Raw genomic sequence first — 18,680 nt, forward strand, 5'->3', positions numbered from 1 at the left:
AAATAAAATAAAATAAAATAAAGAACACATAAAGACTCACTCTCAGCAATCTATGTAGGATTATCCACTGCCCTTCTAAAGAATGTGTATTGTTTCTGCTCTAAAACTAGAATTATCTACACTGTCTTGTTGCCTCTTTAATAAGGGGCATTTAATTTTCCACCCTTAAAAATGTGTTCTATTATTGCCTTTTAAAAAAAGAAGTGATGATGGTGACTGATTAGTCAAAAAATGTTTATTGAGTGTGTGCTATGAGCCGTGTTGCTGAATGACCTGAGTATTTTAACTGGGTATGATACACTTCCTAATGAACCTGGCTTTTCCACCAATAAAGAAAAGGACGTTTACACCTAAATAAACACCGCGAGTACATATTTAAAAAGAAATTAAAATCAAAATACTAAAGAACCAGGTATTTACTACCTAGATCATTATAATGAGGAAACAATTAGGGCATCTAAACAGAACATGTCTCAGTAGGCTTTCTATAAATAAGGTTAATTAAAGATGTTGTCAAACTCTTCGTTACCTGTGTGCCAGAGGAATACCGAGCGCTGGTTCGGGTGGTTGATGCCTTCACAGAACTGTGGGGGCTCTCAGTTGGGAGGCTGCCACAGCAATACGAATGTCTGAAGCACTTGCCATATTCTTTTCGTACCTGCGTTGAAGCAAAAATCACAAAACCAAGGGATTAATATGCGCGCACTTGCTTTTCTCTCTCTAATAAAATGAACAGGGAAGACAACTGTGAAGAATTTAAACTTCCGCTAAGACGTAAGTGTGGAGAAGATTCACTGAACTTGCAAAACTCAGTCCAACGGAAATTGCTAACGTAATATCAGACGTATTTCTGTCTGCTAGAAAAGCTTCTGTTTTTTTGTTTGTTTGTTTTTGTTTTTGTTTTTGTCTGTCTTTTTGAGACAGGGTCTCGCCAGGCAGTTCAGGCCTTGAGCTCACTTTGTAGCCCAGGCTGGCCTTGAAGTAGCAAGGATCCTCCTGCCTGGGGCTCTTGAGTGCTGGGATTACAGGCATGCACCACCACGCTCATGGGATCTTTAATATTTGCTTAATACATGGAAATGCTTTGTACCCTGTTATTATGTAAGTATTGTTCATACAATAGCAATATATTTAAGGTTTTATTCTGTATTTATGTATTTCATACTTATGCTTTTGTATTTTGTGCTAAGAAAAAAAATTTAACAAAATTTAGGGTTTTTTTTTTGTGTGTGTGTGCCAGGAATCAAACTCAGGACCTTATGCTTGCCAGGCAGGCACTTGTGCCACTGAGCTACATCCCAAGCTCAAAATTTACTATTTTCGCACCTTACTTGATTTAAAAATTCCTGTTAATATTTTTTTTTTTTTTTGCTTTACTTTACATTAAAACAAGGTCTTGCTAAATTGTCTACTCTGTCCTCCACCTTGTACTCCTGCCTCAGCTTCCAGAGCAGGTGGGATTACAGGCATGCACCACCAATCTCGGCGCTTGAATACATCTAACCAATCTGTAACGCAGTCCTTTACTTTGTACATGATTCATGTCTCCTAGGTAGGGTAATGCAATACATCTTTGATTGGATTGCTAAGTCTCATGGGTAACCTGTTGGTGATGACAAGACTCTTGGCAGACGAACAGAGGGAAAAGAAAAAGTACTCTGATACATTTACCAATAAGTAGGATGGAACGTTTTCTTCATTTTCTGGTATGTCCAGCTTTAGCGTTTGGTGCACAGAGTCTAACATGTTTGAACTCACTGCATTAGCACACAACAGAACTGTTTATGCAATTGCCATTCACATTAATCAGTTACTCCTGTAATTTCCCTTTCCCACTAAAGCTTAATGAATAGGTAGGAAAGTTGTGAGGCTCAAAAGGAAGTTTAAACCAACCTTTAAGAAGTGAAGTCCAAACAATTGCTAAATAATAACTCTTGTCTTGGGCAGTGTGGATAGCACAGGGAGGAGAGGAGAGGCTGCTGGCCTGTGTATGTCCGGGCACAGACACACGTTCTACCATACATACGAGCCAGCCTTTGAAGTTACAAGGAAAACAAGGAACAGAAACTGCCTAAGAAAAATTTTTTCTAGTAGATGGTAAAACACCTTTACAAATTGTATTTCTGTTATCTGCCTGCACAGACCATGCCTATGACACTTATTCCTTGCACTATTAGAAAATTAAAGTCACTAGATGACCTTTTAAATCCAAGTTCACTTGCATTTTCACTACCCTGACTTTATTTAATTATACCTATTAGAACAAATAACAATGTGGTTGAGCTTTTTCATGGCCTAAATATGCTCATTCGAGCAGTGAGAACCAGGATTTTAATTTAACCATTTTATATCGTATCCTTAACAATCCATCCTGGTTACCAGTAAGATGTATCCAAAACGAAGTATAACATTTTAGAAAGAAGTGCAACATGCTTTTAAAAGGTAGTTGTTAATGTTAAAAGCACACTCCCTGCTCATTTCATTCATGGAACTATGTGAAGAAAAATAAGGACTGCTTCACCTTTTTTCTGCTAAGTATATGCTTTATGTCAAAGATATTTGGTCCAATTGTTCATAAATTATGAATATTCGGTCCTGTGCTTATACACAGAATATTCATTTACATCAGAACGATATACAACCAAAGTCATTCCTAAGGTTATCCCTGTATAAAGTCGAGAAAGTAGAAGTTCACTGTGATTATCTTACACACGATACCTCACAAAATTTTTCTACACATTAATGGCTATTAACTGGCCTGAAATGCTATATAGCCCAAGACAATGGCCATCAGAATGGCATTTTATCGAAATGCTACCCTCCGGTGTTGCTTTGGCCTAACGCCTATATTGCTGTGAATGTACATCATCTGTCAGTATTGCACATCCCACTGTCATTATCTCAAAATTATAGCTTATTTTAAACCGATGGAAGTAACAACACTATCATCTTGTCAGGACTGAACACATAATAGTTTTCACTTTCACAATTCTACTTCTCTGTTCAATTTAGTGACCAACTAGTAGTAACAGAATAAAAAGCCTGCATTAGCCGTGCAGACAGGGAAAGGGCGGTGCCTGTGAAAGGCACAGACATTCTGAAGTTAAACGGTAGGTAAGCAATTCCTTCTGGGTTACATCTCACTATAGATTTTCTATCTTCAACTTTAGTTTATGAATCTTTTTTCTTGCTGACTTTCACTTACCATCAAATCAGAACAAGGTAAGATATGAGGTCTAAATTTGAGGTTTTTAGATCTTTCAAAGTTACTCACAAGGCAATATTACTATTAATTTTTGGTATGCTTCATGCTTTTAAAATTAACATGATTTATTCCTGATATTCAATGTCATTTTGGACCACTGCATTCCTGTTAGCAAGCAAAGAATGGACTTCACTGATGTGGTTTTTTAACTTTGTAAATGAAGCATTTTACAGAAGCTTTTAGCAAAACCAAAATCTTAACCTGAGTCTCTGGTTTACCTCATCCCCAAACTGAGACCCAAAAAGTGACTGGTGGTGTCTAATTTTATACATCTATTTCCAGATTTGTATTAACATGAATTTGCAATTAAAGACATTTAGAAAAAACTCAACTCCACTCTAAAGATCTCTTCTATCATTTCTATTATTTTCAAATGAAAGAACGCGTGAGCTCAGCTGCTGGACGTTCTCATTCACTTACTTTCTTTTGGAGAGCACAGTGAAAGATGAAAATGAACACTCCCTGGAAAGCATTAAAGATGGTGAAGAGATATGCCATCACAACAGTCTCCTCATTAACAAAAAGCAACCCAAACGACCAGGTTAGGCCAAGAAGACACAGAAGAGCAAAGGCGCCCAGCACCCAAGACCTGAAAAAATAAAGTGCATTTTTTAACAGGTTCCATGAGGGGAAAAACACTTATTAAGCTCACTTATTAACATATCAGAAGTAGCAGTTGACTTTCTCTATGTTCACATTCAAATTCAACAGCCTTTTGTCTTTAACCTTTCATCGGTTAAGAAAGAACAATAGTATTTAGTACTGCGGCCTCCAGTGAAAACAGCAACAGCAGGTCTGACCTTTCCTTACTCCAGAACAAACAGGTATCAGAACTACATTAAAATACAAGGCGTAAAATATCCCCCATGATTTTATTGCTTTTTTAAACGTACATTTTGGTTAAGGAAATGAAGGAGCCCTTCATGAGCTTACGTCTATGCTTTCATCCCTGCGGTGCACTCATGTGAGACTGAATAATGTGGCACAGACAGAAAGGTTAAATGGCAGATAATCACTGAACACCTACATTTCAGATTCTAGCAAACTAGTCTTAGGTGAACCTGAGGTTTTATAACTAAAGCATGAAGAAGCCTAGCTGAAATGAGATAAAAACATGAGCACAACTTCAAAATAAAATAACTTTGGAGAGCTTTCATCATGAATAGCTTAAGGAGAAAAGAACTGTAGAAATCAGGAGGGAATGAGAAGGATTTAAAGTCAGTGCATTCCATGTCTAACTAATGATCTTACTTGATAAATGGCTTATTATCTTCATAGCTAGAAAGCATTATAAGCAGAAAAGAGAAACAAAATTATTAGGCAGAATTAAAATAGAAAGTAATAAGAAAGCATTTATATATTTTATAAATTAGTCAAAATTAAGGAAGTCAAAATGCAGAGGCAAGCAATTAAAAAAATAAAGGCATATTCTAGTTTAAAAATACTACAGCAAATTAGATATTCCAAAGTAACTATAAAAATTAAGGGCAATTCATGATATTGACGGATTTGTAAAAAATATAAATCATGCCATACATTTGGTAATGTAGGGTTCTACCTTACCCAGGTAAGTCCGTATTATAGTAGCCATCACAAACACGGTAATTACTGGTGTAGGTGAGAAGACAGAAAGACGAAAAGGAAGAAAAGAGAGAGATGCTAAAGATTAGCTCTCTCTCACCATGCAACATGCAATGAAGCTGGCACTAACCTATTCCAACCATCTCATTTTTTTAAAAAACGTATCCTTACTATCGATCTGCCATTTTTACATTAAAAACAGTATCTTCAATAGTTATAATCCTATTACAACCAACTTGAATACCCCATCTTATTATTTCTAAATTAAGATTCGTATCTTAAAAATAACTCCAAAAATGCTTCCATAAAATGATTCAATGAATCAACAGCTATCCATCTTTGGTTAATTAGATAGCATTTTTTCCATTGACAGAATACTGCAGTTTTTACTCAACACTGAGGTAAAGTAAACATTTGTTTAATTAGCATGAAAACAACAGATAATCTTCAAGTTAACAATAGTAATAGAGTAAATTCTCTTAGGAAAACAGGATTAGGAGGAGAATCTGCTCAGAATCCTTAAATCAAAAAGTCATTTAACAAAACAAACTTAATATAATCATATCAGCCATGCAAACAGGAACATCGTTCCGAACTGCATTTTAAATTCAAATGAAATTGCTACAGTGATACGAAATTTCCACAAAGCCACTGAAACAATTTCTTCGCTCTAGATCAAGACAGAATTACCTAATTTTTGACCATTGTCTGTAACATGGTAACAGTGACACTCAACCTTGATCTGTAAAACTTCATTCTGAATAATTTCTACAGTTGACAGAAGGCAAAAATACTTGTGTTCCCTGTGGAGAATATTTTACTTAGCTTGTCAAATATGAATATTAAAATACAAAATACTTACTTAATGTTTTCCAACCTGCTAGAATCTGGTTTCAAAGTGTTTGAATGCTTCACCATTTTGCACAATGTGATCACAAGGAAGATAATATTTAGCTGTTATAAAAAATAATGAATTAGATCGCTATAAACAGTAAAAAATTATTTGCAAATCTAGATAATGCAGGTAAATATAAATAGCACATGATATAGTAGACACCGATTCAGTTTTAGTTTATGTATGCAATGATCAAGTTCGGTCTATGTTAAAAAAACATTCTGGCTATGTATGATCGATTCTTTAATAGATCATTTGACATGAAATTGCAACCTCATTAAGTCAGTATCATGTGGTAATGATTAAATAAATTAGAAAACCTAAATTAGTTTCTTTAGCTAGATGTACTCCAGGGCCTAAAAGTCGTTTGATGAACATGGAAGGTAATTTCTTCGAAGGACCATTTATATCAAGTAACCAATAATGGAAGAAGCACTGGGTTTGGAACACGTAGTTTGATTTTGACTTATTATGAAATGGGAATAATAACATCTGCAAGCTAATCCTAAGATAACTGTGAGGAGCAAATGAAATAAATAGATGAAAACTGCTCACTGGTTAGATGAAGGTAAACTTTTAACATGCACACACGCGTGCACACACGCACACTCCTCTACTCCCACCCCAAGCTTGAGGATCCAGCACAGGACCTGATGCATGCTAGACAAGTGCTCTAAATACTGAGCTACAACCTGAGCCCTACTTAACTGTTAAAGACAATCTGCTCTTTCCCCCTGTGTCTGTGTACCGTACCAAAGCTGGCAAATTATGCCAAGAGGCTGTGTTGTCCTTCTGAACTCGGCAATGGAATCTAGGTGCGAACAAAAGAAAACTGGGGAAAATGGAGCCTTCACAGAAGGCCTAGAATTCCAAGAGGTGAACAAGAGCGAACTCAGAAGAAAAGGGTTATGTTCTGACTGAGGAGGGACCAAGTTTGGTAATCTGCATTTAGGAGGGACCAAGTTTGGTAATCTGCATTTACTTCTACAGATACCTGCCAGAATGCTGAGGAGATGCAGCTCCATTTTTATTTGCTGTAAAAATAGAACTAAGCTGGATTACTTAGGGAGCTTTTGACTTCTTATTTATATTGGCTTCTTATTTTAAAAGGAACAAAAACAGTATTATTTTGAGAGCTTTACGTGACTTAGAGCACAAGCCCCAAATAATATATTCAGTAAAGGACCCATTTTAAGTAGGGATGAATGCGATTCCATCTTGGCAGATAATCAACATATCTTTGTTAGCATAACATGATCCTTTTTTACTGAGCCACGACGCCACATGATCAAACGATGGCGATACTTTACTCACTCACCACGACTGCTGAGTTCATAATTGGGAAAGATCATACAGGGCAATAAATTAACATTTCCAAGTCTTTCCTAATGATGAGTTTGGGAACAGAGCAAAGGTTTTAATCTAGGCTGTTTATTATTTTGTCTACTATGCCTTACTATTTCTTTTAGTTGTAGAATTTCCTCTTAAGGGGTAAAATGAGGTTAACGGGCATAACTTGCGTGCGTTGGCAGATAACATTCTACCCCTTAGTGTTAATTACCTAAGGGCAAAAGCAGCTCTGTCTCAAAGCATTTAAAATTTAATTTCTTGAAGTATTTATCTAGACAAAAAGTACATTAAATTGTACAAACATTTCATTTATTTTCTAAAGGTCATTACACCTCATCAAAATGTAAAGAAATGCTTACATTTTCAAGGCTGTTACAGTACGTTAATATTTCATTCAACAAATACATATTGACCTGTCTGCACCACACAAAGTTGCGCTTGTATTATTGTGGAAAAGACACAGTTTCTGCCTTTGAAAAATTAGAGATCTATCTGACAATGTAGTAAATACAGATTAGTTTTGTAAAGAATCACGGTGAAAAGTATTTCTATTCTTTAAAAGGCAAAATCAACAGTACTATTAATTATATATGCTTTGCAACAGAGCTTTTACTAGTAAAATTAAGAAATGAGTAAAAAGAAAACTTCTATACATATCCTAAAAAACAAACCCGCCAAAATCCATTCAAGCAAACCAACCACAACTGTTAGGTTAACATCCTTTTAATTCTCTCTCCCATTCTTTCTTAATGTCCTTATAACATTTTTTTATTCTAAACTTTTAGGTCTACGATTACCCCCTCTTCCCCAATATCCCAAAGCTTATTGGGCCAACAATTTATTCTTCATTATTTTCTAGGCATATAAATTATCCTTTCCTCAACTAAGGAACAAAGCAGTGGTAGTAGCACAACAGAGAAAGCAGAAAAGTCACTAATTGTTGACTACAATGTATAAAATCATAACGATGTGAAAAATGAGGCTGCATAAAGCATCTTGCCATAAAAAGAAAAAAATAAGTACAAAATATTAATGTCCCATGGATGAAATCACTGGAATATTTTTTCAGTGAGCAAAGTCAGATAAAAAGAAATTCCTGAAGAAGGAAAATATTTTTCAGTACAACCAAAATAAAATGAGATCTACTTATATAGAAATAAAATTAAAGCCTAACTATGATAAAATCTTTTTTTCTTTTTAAGGCTGATGACTAGCCAAGATGAATACGTGACAGAAAACATTCTCGTTTAATTCTTTCAAAGTGACATTGTTAGATGCTTTTCTCTCCTTCCATTTCCTTCACTCCACTAATCATTTTTAACATTATCTTTTCTTTCTATTAATACAGAAAGTACAGGAAATTCAAAGGAAAAATAGCCATCTATACTCTTGCTGTCAGAGGTAGCACGCAGCACTCGTATGCCCAATTTGCAAATTATTGAGATGTATCTTGCCAAAGATTACTCAGTTACTCTAATGTCAGGGCTGTGACTCAATGTACTGTGGTCTGGCTCCACAGCCCAAAGCACTTCCAAATAAAATTAACCAATTTGTTCTGGGTGAGAAAGTTAGGAGTCTTCAAAACAAAGACACACAAGCTCAACATAAAAAGCTGCCTTTTTATACAGAGTAGTCCAGTTACAAATAACTCAGAGATGGCAATACATAGAAGATAAATAATACATTAATATATAAAATAACAAGTGTACTCTTCAAATGACTTCCAACTCATGGACCTGCCGGAGTTAACTAATCTCCATTTCCTTTGTAAAACACAACCTTCCCACAGTGAACAATAGCCAACACACCCACAGTTCTCACTAGTCAGGCTGTTAAGCTACCCACCGTTCATCGTGCCCGCGCTAAGCCTGCTTACCTACACTCTGTACAACTAGATACCGCACAAACTTGGAAAACTCAAGTATGAATATAAAAATACAAATTTAAAAACCTATCTTTTAATATACTTAAAATGGAAATTTTTGAAAAGTACAAGTGTCTTTCAACACAACTGAAATAGTGGAAAATAGAATCATTAAAAGCTAAAGGTTTTTTTGCACTTAGATTATTTTGGATACGTTGATGAATAAAAGTTGTTAGCTTATGCATAGAGTGTAAAAAATTAAACCAGATCCTACACTAAGCACTTAGTTAGCCTCTGAAATATAGCAGAAGCATACAAACAGTGGTATATTTAGTGGGATAAAATACCACCAAGGCAAGACAAAGTAATTATGAGAAAGTATGCAAGACATGTTATAAATTGTAAGATGGCAAAAAAAAACAAAACTAAATAAGAAGTGTTCTTTTCACAACTCATTAAAAAAGGAATTTCAGTTATATATTATCTACTAATTATTAGAGAAATGTAAACATATTTGTATCATGTGGATAGTGAACAATTTAATATATTATCACCAACATATATAATAGTTAAGTATATCCTGGAATTAAATAGAATACATACTGAAGCTGAACATATTTTTAAAAATGTGGTTTTACACTTCTCTTATCTTCTCCAATGCTTAAAAAAGTTGTGATGCTAAATTTAAATTTTGCAGAATAAATATTGTTGCCGTGCTCTTTTTCTGGAGGTAAAACACTCTTACAGGAATTATGATTTTGCATGGCAGAATATTTCAATGGATTGCCCACTTCGCTTTTCCTCTTTCCTTTAACTACAACTACAGCAATTCAAACCTGAGATAGAGGAAGAAATAAAGACATCTTTGATAAAATCTATGGTCCAAAATAACAGTCACTGTAAGACAAAAAAAAGGTTGGTTTCAGATGAACTACTATCTACAAATCTCAGTTTCTTTCTTTTCTGCAGTTTTCTCATGATATAACTGCTCTTTCCAGCCACACACTTCCCTTTGTTCTTTCTTTTTCTGGTTAGAATATGCACTTTCTTTTTTCTTCTTATTTTTGCCTCAATTTATTTTCTTGCCCTTGGCCTGCATTTTAACATTAAATCACCACCATCGAACATAGAAATTTCCCCATTTCTCATGGAAAGCAGGCAAAGGATGGGGAGCAAAGTCTCCACCATTCAAGCACCGGTCCTCTTATCTGCGTTCCAGTGAGGCTACTTTTTTGCTGCTGTTGTTCTTTGCTGCCTCTCTCCCCAAAGCAAATACTACAGAGTTTAAATAGAATACTTTGGGATACCTTGAATGTCTCTGCATTAGCGAGAGAGAAAAAATCAGAGCTATAATTACAGACACAAAGATGTGTCTAAACCCGGAAAATACATGTAGTTACTAAATTGTTCAGAGGGGGCTGGGGATTTAGCTCAGTGGCAAAGCGCCTGCCTGGCAAGCGCAAGGTCGTGAGTTCGGTTCCTGGTACCAGAGGGGGGGGAAAAAAAAAATTGTTCAGAGGCCCCCAGTAGGTATGGACTGTATCAAGATTCTCTTAAATATGTCCCTGTATCTCAACCAGGCAACCTCAGCACCCAGGATGATGATTCATTTTGGAGCTGAAGCAACATATTCAGGAATTAAGCTCACTTTAACTCCTCCAAGTGTGTGTGTGTGAGTGTGTACAGGTACAGAGAGGTAAGTCTGTCTTAGAACCCTATGTGAAAGGCTGACAGAAAAGGGAAAATCTTTCCTGTTCAACTAAGCGTAAATCACCAAACTGAGGTATTCCTTCTTTTCTAACGACCAATATCATTCTTTTACCTGTCCCAAAAGAAGAATTACATAAACTATTATTCAAATAATTTCCAGTGAAGTTCCACGATGAACTCCAGCACCACTTCATGGTGCAGAATAGTTAAACATGAACTTGCATTGAGAAACATGAAAACACGAAGAAGCTTTCAAAAGCAAGCCGGTAGCACAGTTTATAGGACTGCGCAGTTGTTTTATGGTCATCAACCTGCTCACTTGAATCACGTCCACCTGAGGTTAGCAGCTTAAAATTCATTCCACAGCTTGCAGCGCTGACATGGATATGATAAGACAGAAGAACGGAAACACCACTCTAAAGTAACCTAGCTGAACTGCACATGTTCTGACCCTTTTTGTCCTCCCTGGAGCTTTTGCTACCTGGCAAAGGCAACTCTAAAACTGTGCTTGTTGTGTCTCTAGATCTTTGCTGTTAGCCAAGCAGAAGCCTATTTCTCCTTGGGACTGGAAGCCAGAGAGGTGTTCTATGAAGAAGACTTCTAAATGAGTGTGTGAGCTGAACTCTTACTGAACTGAATTAATTATTAATGATGCAGATGGAGCTGTCCAAATGATAAGAACAGCTCCTGACGTGTCATGATCCAAGCTTTCATTAAACCATTTCAGGCATACTAATGGTTCCCCACTGCTCATTACTTACCAGCACTTTTCTCATAGATATAATAATACTAGTGCCTGTAGGCAAGACATTCTATAGAAACGCAGAAGTTGGAAGCTTCATCTTACTTAGCGTTTTATTTTCTCCATAGAACATTACTATTAAAAACGTATACCTACTTAATACTATGCTAAATGGTTTCAATTCAGAAAAATGGGAAATGCCAAACCATATTTTTTAAGAATAGCAGTAGGTAATTTTTATTAAAAGGATATCCTTACAAAGATAGTAGATGATACAGTTTATGTTATTAAGATGTGTGCCTAAATTGACTGTTAAATGTCTTGTATCACCGGAGGATATATGTAGGGAAATGTACTTTCAACAAACATGCTGCATTATCATATTTCAACTTAGGTTAGACATTATTGTGCAAGGAACTGGTCTGCACTCCTGTATCACTCTGAGTCTCTCTGTATTGGGATATTTAGAGCACAAGGCAATTGTAGAGGAATTCTACGATCTGCACTGCAATTGTAGAGGCATTCTACGATCTGCACTGCAATTTCTCCCTGCTGGGGTTTTGTTTTTAATTCGGAAACAATGTCCAAAAAGTCCTTTATACTTCAACTCAAAGGACTTGGTTGAGGATTATAAGACACTATTAAATAATAGTGCGATCTCATTTTCTATGGGCAATAAAATGTCCTTTGTCTCTTTTCTTACTGGAAACTCAGTATACAGGAACGTTAGTTATCTTTGCCACGTGAAATTTGTTTTGATGCTCTACATTCAACACTTAACAGATATAAAACAAGAAGAATTGAAGTTTAACAGAAGTAAACACATGACATTTTCATAGACCAGAATACTTTTGCAAAATATAACTGCATTTAGCAAACGGCTTAGGGGAAAAAGGAAGCCTGCATCTTTAAGGACCATACTTTTTCCTGTCAGCTCTTTGTCATTTAATTCTAGAAAGGTTCAGGCTGTTAGCAGACATACACTGAGACCAGAAACTGCAGCAATCATCTGGATTAAACAATTACGATCAGAAATAATTTTCCCTAGAACTCTTGGGAATATACTACTGGTATGATTCATATAAGTATTCATATCAGTTTTCATTTTGCTCTGAAAAGTAATTGTGTAAAATTATTAAATTATAAATTATTAAATGACAAAATGCACATATATTTGAAGTGGTTTAAAGTTCCCTCAGCTACTCAAATTTTTTCATAATTTTATGAAATACGAGATAACCAATGAAATATCCAAGGTGGTCATGGGTTGCTGTATTGAAAAAATTTCTTAAATGAGAATAAAAAGATATAGGTAATATTTGAGCTCGTTTTTATTTCCTTTGCAGCCTTTCAGTGGTGATAGGACCATTTCTATCAGCATAGTGTAACAACGTAGTAAAGGTTTAAATACTAAAGTCCTGATAATTTATTTACACTCTTTTATTTTCATACTATTTCAAATTATGAATAAAGTTAGTAGAGCAGGCTTAAAAATACCTAGTAACACTATTCTTAATTTGTATCAAATTCATCGAAAAGTAGAATTTCTTAAAAATTAGTATTTTGATTTGGAATTTTAAGTCTTAGAAAAGTAATTTTATTTCTAATGATAAAATTCATTTAGCATTCTTTTATTAAGTTTTAAAACCTTTTTCTACCCTAAAGAATTTAGGGTGTGACTTTATTCAAAAGTACTAAATTACTATGTGGAAGTTAAGGCCGAATGATTATATTCATTTGCTTTTCCAAAACATTCCTTTACTTCACAACATGGCTTATAAGAAAATATATTTTTAGATTTTGATATGACATTGAGCTAGAAATAGGAAACAGTACTTTTCAGGAGACATAATTTCAGAAAAAGCAAGTCTATAAACTGTCAACAAGGGTTATCATAACAAAATATATTACATAATATTATCCTGAAAGACATGTTTGTAAATATGTGAATACTTAAATAATAAACAATAAAACAAATTATGTTTGCTTCAGTAATGGTGCTAAAATAGCAACTACAATGTAAGGGACCATGGCATCTGCTTACCAGAATAATAAATGTAACAGGTCCAATGAAACTCCATATAAAATAGTTGTCAACATGAAGCCAGCAACTGTTATGAGAAGAAAAGAACATGCATGAAGTAGTTTCACTGGATCCTCAACATCACAACAAAAATAGAATTTTAAAAACCTAACAAGGTCATCTCTCCATCTGCTTTCAAAAATTTATTTATCGTGGGCAAGAGCAATTGTAGTAATTCTGAACTGCTGTTTACTTCACAAAGGATAGCTATTTACTTACTTCAACTTTCTGTTTTTCATTTCAGGCTTTATATGTGGGAAAAACATACAAAATTATGCTTATGTGGAGAAAAAAAAATAGTTGCCCTTCCCAAACTCTTCAGACCTTTTTCTCTTTACTAAAAAATATTTGAATCCTATATTACAAATTACTCCATCATTTGAAAGTTCTACAGGTAATGTTCAAAATTTGTTTTCCATGTAACTTTCAAAATCTCCCTTAACCCTATGGAACATAATATACATGCATACCCAATAAAAAGATGTTTAGATATTGCATTTATTGCAAAATAGAACAGCACTCATATAATAACTACATTAGGAGTGGATAAATACAAGAAAAAAATCAAAGTGTAGAACACAGAAAGTACTAGACTAAAGGATGCATGATCCTACTAAGACAGAATTGACTTAGTGGTTCATTTTGTACACAACACTGAATACCTGTTGAATGTCTTTTATTTGTCTTTCATCATCTGTACAGTTGAAAAGCATTCTTACTCCAAAAGAATCTTCATACAACTAATTTTATCAGAGAGAAAAAAATGGAAGGCCAATTCATGCCTCTAGCAAATATAATCTTCAGAAACATGGCCATATCTACCTTCTGTCATTTTCTGTAAATATCTGTATTTTTATAAATGGAAGGCAGTGACTTATTTTAATTTTCTCAAATGGCCTGATAAAATATTATCAAAGTAAAACACATGGGATGGAATGTGTTACTGTCACAATTCAGGAGAGTTAGCTACAGAGTCGGCTGCACAAAGACAGCTAATGAAGCATCAGCTTAAACCCAAGTAGTTAAACCTGTCAGATGCTTTAAATTCACAAGAATTTTTACTTAATATCTTTCTAAGGCCAAAAAGTTATTTACTTTTTCAATTTGTTTCAGGTCAATCTTTTGTGTTAAAAAGAAAGTCCATAATTTAGAATCTGCCTTCCCAGAGTACAAATCCTCTGAACCTAGAAAATTACAAAAGACTTGATTGTAATTTGCGCACGGCATGCCCATTCTCTTACCAATAAAGCCTTCAAATGCTATTTTAGTCTGTCAGGGACCCTCACTGACAGCTAACAGGCTTTAAAAAATTATTCACTTGAAAAACACTCAGGTCGCTTGCAATTACTTACGCTGTTTTTGTTCCATAGCTCTTATAGTCAATAGCGGCTGAAACTCCAACCACTGTGGCAGGAAACAAGTAACCGGCAACATAGTAATATTTCTTCCTTGAATATTCGCTTTCAAAAACTTCCACTAACATCAAATAGAGCTGCACCCCTTCTAGGCACATCCAAGCAAAAGCCGCCAAAAAGAAAAAGTGTAGAAGGCCTGCAAAGATTGGGCACGCAATCTAGAGGAAAACAACCCAAAACACAAAAGGGCACTCATGAGTAGAAACAGCCCACACAAAAACTACAACATACGTGCTGATAGAAATCACTATTATTTTAAAAGTATATCATTATTGAAAGTATTGTTTCTGCTAAATGCACTTTGTTCATAAATGGAAAAAGAGTAAAAAAAACTGCCAAACATGAATACAACTCTTGCAGAGAATAATGCCAAGTGTTCTAGATTTTTATCACTGTACGATTTTACTATTTTTGGTGAAATTAAATATCAAACAAGAAAACACATCTTAATTTCTCTTCTCAAATTATCCAGTATGAAATCCAAATATCCTACTTGATAATTTGCTTCACAAGTCTTTAGAACAGCTGTATGCAAATATATTATTTCTATGTTTTCTAAATGGAATTTTAGAATTTTGCTTTAAGGTCAAATAAAATGGTTCTAATTATATAGGATTATTTTCCTATCGTATCTGAAGCATTCTTAAGTTTATTCCAGAGTAAAGGAGTAGAGTGGTGCATTAACTGATTAAGTTCTGTTTTTGACACTCAGACCTCACTATGATGAATAAATTGCTCTAAATATGGAAAAGACGATCACTGGTCAGAAAAATTATGTAAGCAAAGTTGGATTTTAACCAATATTATCTTTTCATTTCTGTATCCCCAACATTGTTCTATCCAAATTATGTGTCTTTGTAGCAATCCAGAAAAATGAAAGTTACATTTATACATGAAATAAATTCATTCATAACATTAGGATTGAACTGCCCTTTAATTTATTACAATCATCTTTCAACACTGCCAGGTCAATTATATCAAGTTCCAGTGTCAAATATTAGCATCAGCATCACATGAAGATTCAAATTTATTAAAATAATTTTCAGAGATCCAAGGTCAATACACTTAACAGGTGTGCTTACCGTGTATTTGGGCTTATCAATGCCTATCAGAAAAATAAATTCAGCAATGAAAAGGTTGATACAAAGGTTCTTATGAATAGTATTACGGTCACTCTGTAGACCACGGAAAAAGCAGAAGGTGAAGATGCAGATAGCCAGGCAAACTAGAGAAATGACGATTCCCACCCAGGTGATCACTGTAAGGAGTAATTCATGAACTCCATCTTTATACTGAAAATTCAAAAAGATACAGAGAACATTAGTCTTCCCACGTTACATCAACTACAGGAAAATAGTTCTGACACATAGCTCATTTTTAATACTGAATTTTCTGAAGAATAATATTCATATGTGTGCAAATGAGGCTTGTTACTAAAAAGAAATTTTGACCATACAACAGTTTTCAGTACTATCTTAAAGAATAACAGACAAAGGATGAAGATTTATCTAGACAATAATATAAAAACACATGTATTTTAAAATACTGATTGAAATAATTATCTGCAGAAACATACAAAAAGTGTTTCCATGACAAACTTAAACATAGGACTAAACATAATGGACATTTTAATGACTTTACAGGCTAACGTATAAGCCAAGTTTTAACTTTTCATTTTCTCCTTGGGTTTCTGTATGTTTACATATTGAGAGCTGAGGAAAAATAAAGCTTAACATTTCACACCATGCTTAAAATATTTATCTTCCGGCTATCAATCTCTCAGTCATGAGAAGAAACATTAGAACACATTCTAGTAACCAATCTGAGTTTCCCAAGTCTGCAGCTTTACAGTGTGCAAAGTACCTAGGAAACCTAAAGTGAAAGTTGTAAAGTGAGACTCCAACATTCCAAATGGAAAAGGCACACTGAACGTTAGAGCCTCTGTCTCCTTTGTAGGGCCCACTGATGTTCGTTTATGAAATCCTTGGCGGCCTCTGACAAACACCTGCCCAAAGCAGAAAAACTAGAGAACAAGTATGTTAAGTGATATTCGAGTGTATGACTTTGAGAAATACCAATAACAGAGTGCCTTCTTAGAATATATGGACAATGTAGAAACAATTACAAACCTACGTTACTGTTTGCTTTTTAGTTACGGTAAGCACCCAAAGACGGGACCATTACCCAAGCTGTTTTGAATCTCTGAGGTTTTTCTCTGCTACTAATTAGAAGTGAAGATACTTACTGCAATTTCCCTGTGGGCCATGAGAATGGCAAAATTGGTTAGGTGGCTGCATGCACACGTTGTACGAGTTTTATTAGTGTCAACCAGCTTGCAGCCCTGGGTAGACCAATATCCCATCATAGTTCTCTCTGAGTAGTTCCAGAAGGAGCAGTTTGCATTGAAATAATTGTCAGGCTGGGAAATAAAATGACAAGATAAAATTAGGATTTTACACTCTAAGATGGCAACAGCAATTGTTTAATATGTGTAAAAGGTAATTTAGATTAAACTTTGCATGTTTCGGACTATAAAGTTTTTCATCAGCAAAATTGTGGTCTATGTTATATAAAGCAGATATCTAGCTTAAAAGGGGCTTTATAGTCCGAAACACTCTAAAGTGTACTCTAAATTACCAAAGACCCATTTTACACAATTACAATTTCCAGCTTATGATTTTACATACTGATGTAACATTAGAATCATTGCTTTTTTTTTTGTTTCTGACAATAATTAGCACCACAAATTTGTTCTGGCAAAGATCTGTACGGGCCAAGTATCTTAAAAAAATCCATTTTCAATTTTGGTTGGTTCTAAGTGACACATTTTTAGTAACCATTTGAAGCCATGCAGTTAATAGCTCAGGTCTCTTGAGAGTAAATCAACTGAAGCAGATATGACATGAGAACCACGGCTGCACAAATTTACTTTTGTCACTTCTGGAATTCATTTGGTTTTTGTGGGCACTTACTCATTTTACGTTTAATAGCCAGGCTTCCAAAATAGTGTACTGAAAGTACATCTCACTTAGCGTCACATCTCCTCAATCCTATACTGTACTTTTAAAATGCACTACAGTACTGGAAAACAGTTGTGCCAAATGTGATCAGTTGAAATTAAAAAAAAAAAGATCTGCAACACTCCAAAGTAGAGTACAAAGAGTTAATATTAAGCTATCCTGCTGCTAAGGTAAGAGTTAATTTTCATCTGAAAACAAATTAGAGTCATTTACATTTTGCTGTTGATTACTGAATTAGCTTTCATTAAGAATACACTTAAGTTCTAATAATCACTGAACCAGGCTCATTTAATTTTATGTTCACAGACTTAAATAAACTTGTGTCTCTGACCTAGTCCAACATTTAAAATTCAAATGGAAAGGTCCTTCCTCCCTCCCATCTTCCCGCTCTCCCTCTCCCTGCAACCCCAGCTTGTCCGCTTTGTTTTCCTTCCTCTCCGGTTTTATAACCTTCCACGACTTCATTAGCATACATTAACTTACATCGATGTGTGGCAGGGTGAAGAGTACAGGATCAGTCAGGTACACTCTGCTGGACTCCTTATTGATTGACACTGAAATGACGTGAGAATTCACGGCGATCGTGCTATTGCGACCGATGAAGTCGGCGCCCAGTTTTATGGTTGCATTTTCTGTGCTGAGGAACTGTCCTAGACTCCGGTAAATGATGAACACCAACTTTGCAAGCCCTAGGAAGGTAAAAATAGTCATATGACTGGCAGGTGCTATGCTAACGAATGAAATAAGCTGTAACA

General features: G+C 35.0%; 1 protein-coding gene across 12 annotated transcripts in view; it reads right to left on the bottom strand.

The window, feature by feature from the left end:
* The window catches only part of Adgrl2 (adhesion G protein-coupled receptor L2), a 273,166-nt gene that overhangs the window by 7,712 nt on the left and 246,774 nt on the right, over window positions 1–18,680 (bottom strand). For all 12 annotated transcript variants that reach the window (XM_013514481.1, XM_013514478.1, XM_013514474.1 and 9 more), the window contains 8 exons: window positions 18,409–18,614; window positions 17,151–17,324; window positions 15,988–16,197; window positions 14,843–15,063; window positions 13,452–13,518; window positions 5,709–5,800; window positions 3,686–3,854; window positions 530–658 (listed from right to left, as the gene is read on the bottom strand). In XM_013514481.1, the coding sequence (XP_013369935.1) occupies window positions 530–658; window positions 3,686–3,854; window positions 5,709–5,800; window positions 13,452–13,518; window positions 14,843–15,063; window positions 15,988–16,197; window positions 17,151–17,324; window positions 18,409–18,614 (1,268 nt within the window). The remainder of the gene's footprint in view (window positions 1–529; window positions 659–3,685; window positions 3,855–5,708; window positions 5,801–13,451; window positions 13,519–14,842; window positions 15,064–15,987; window positions 16,198–17,150; window positions 17,325–18,408; window positions 18,615–18,680) is intronic.

Source organism: Chinchilla lanigera, unplaced genomic scaffold, assembly GCF_000276665.1.
Source record: "Chinchilla lanigera isolate Chin_1 unplaced genomic scaffold, ChiLan1.0 scaffold00022, whole genome shotgun sequence".
Classification (NCBI taxonomy): Eukaryota; Metazoa; Chordata; class Mammalia; order Rodentia; family Chinchillidae; genus Chinchilla; species Chinchilla lanigera.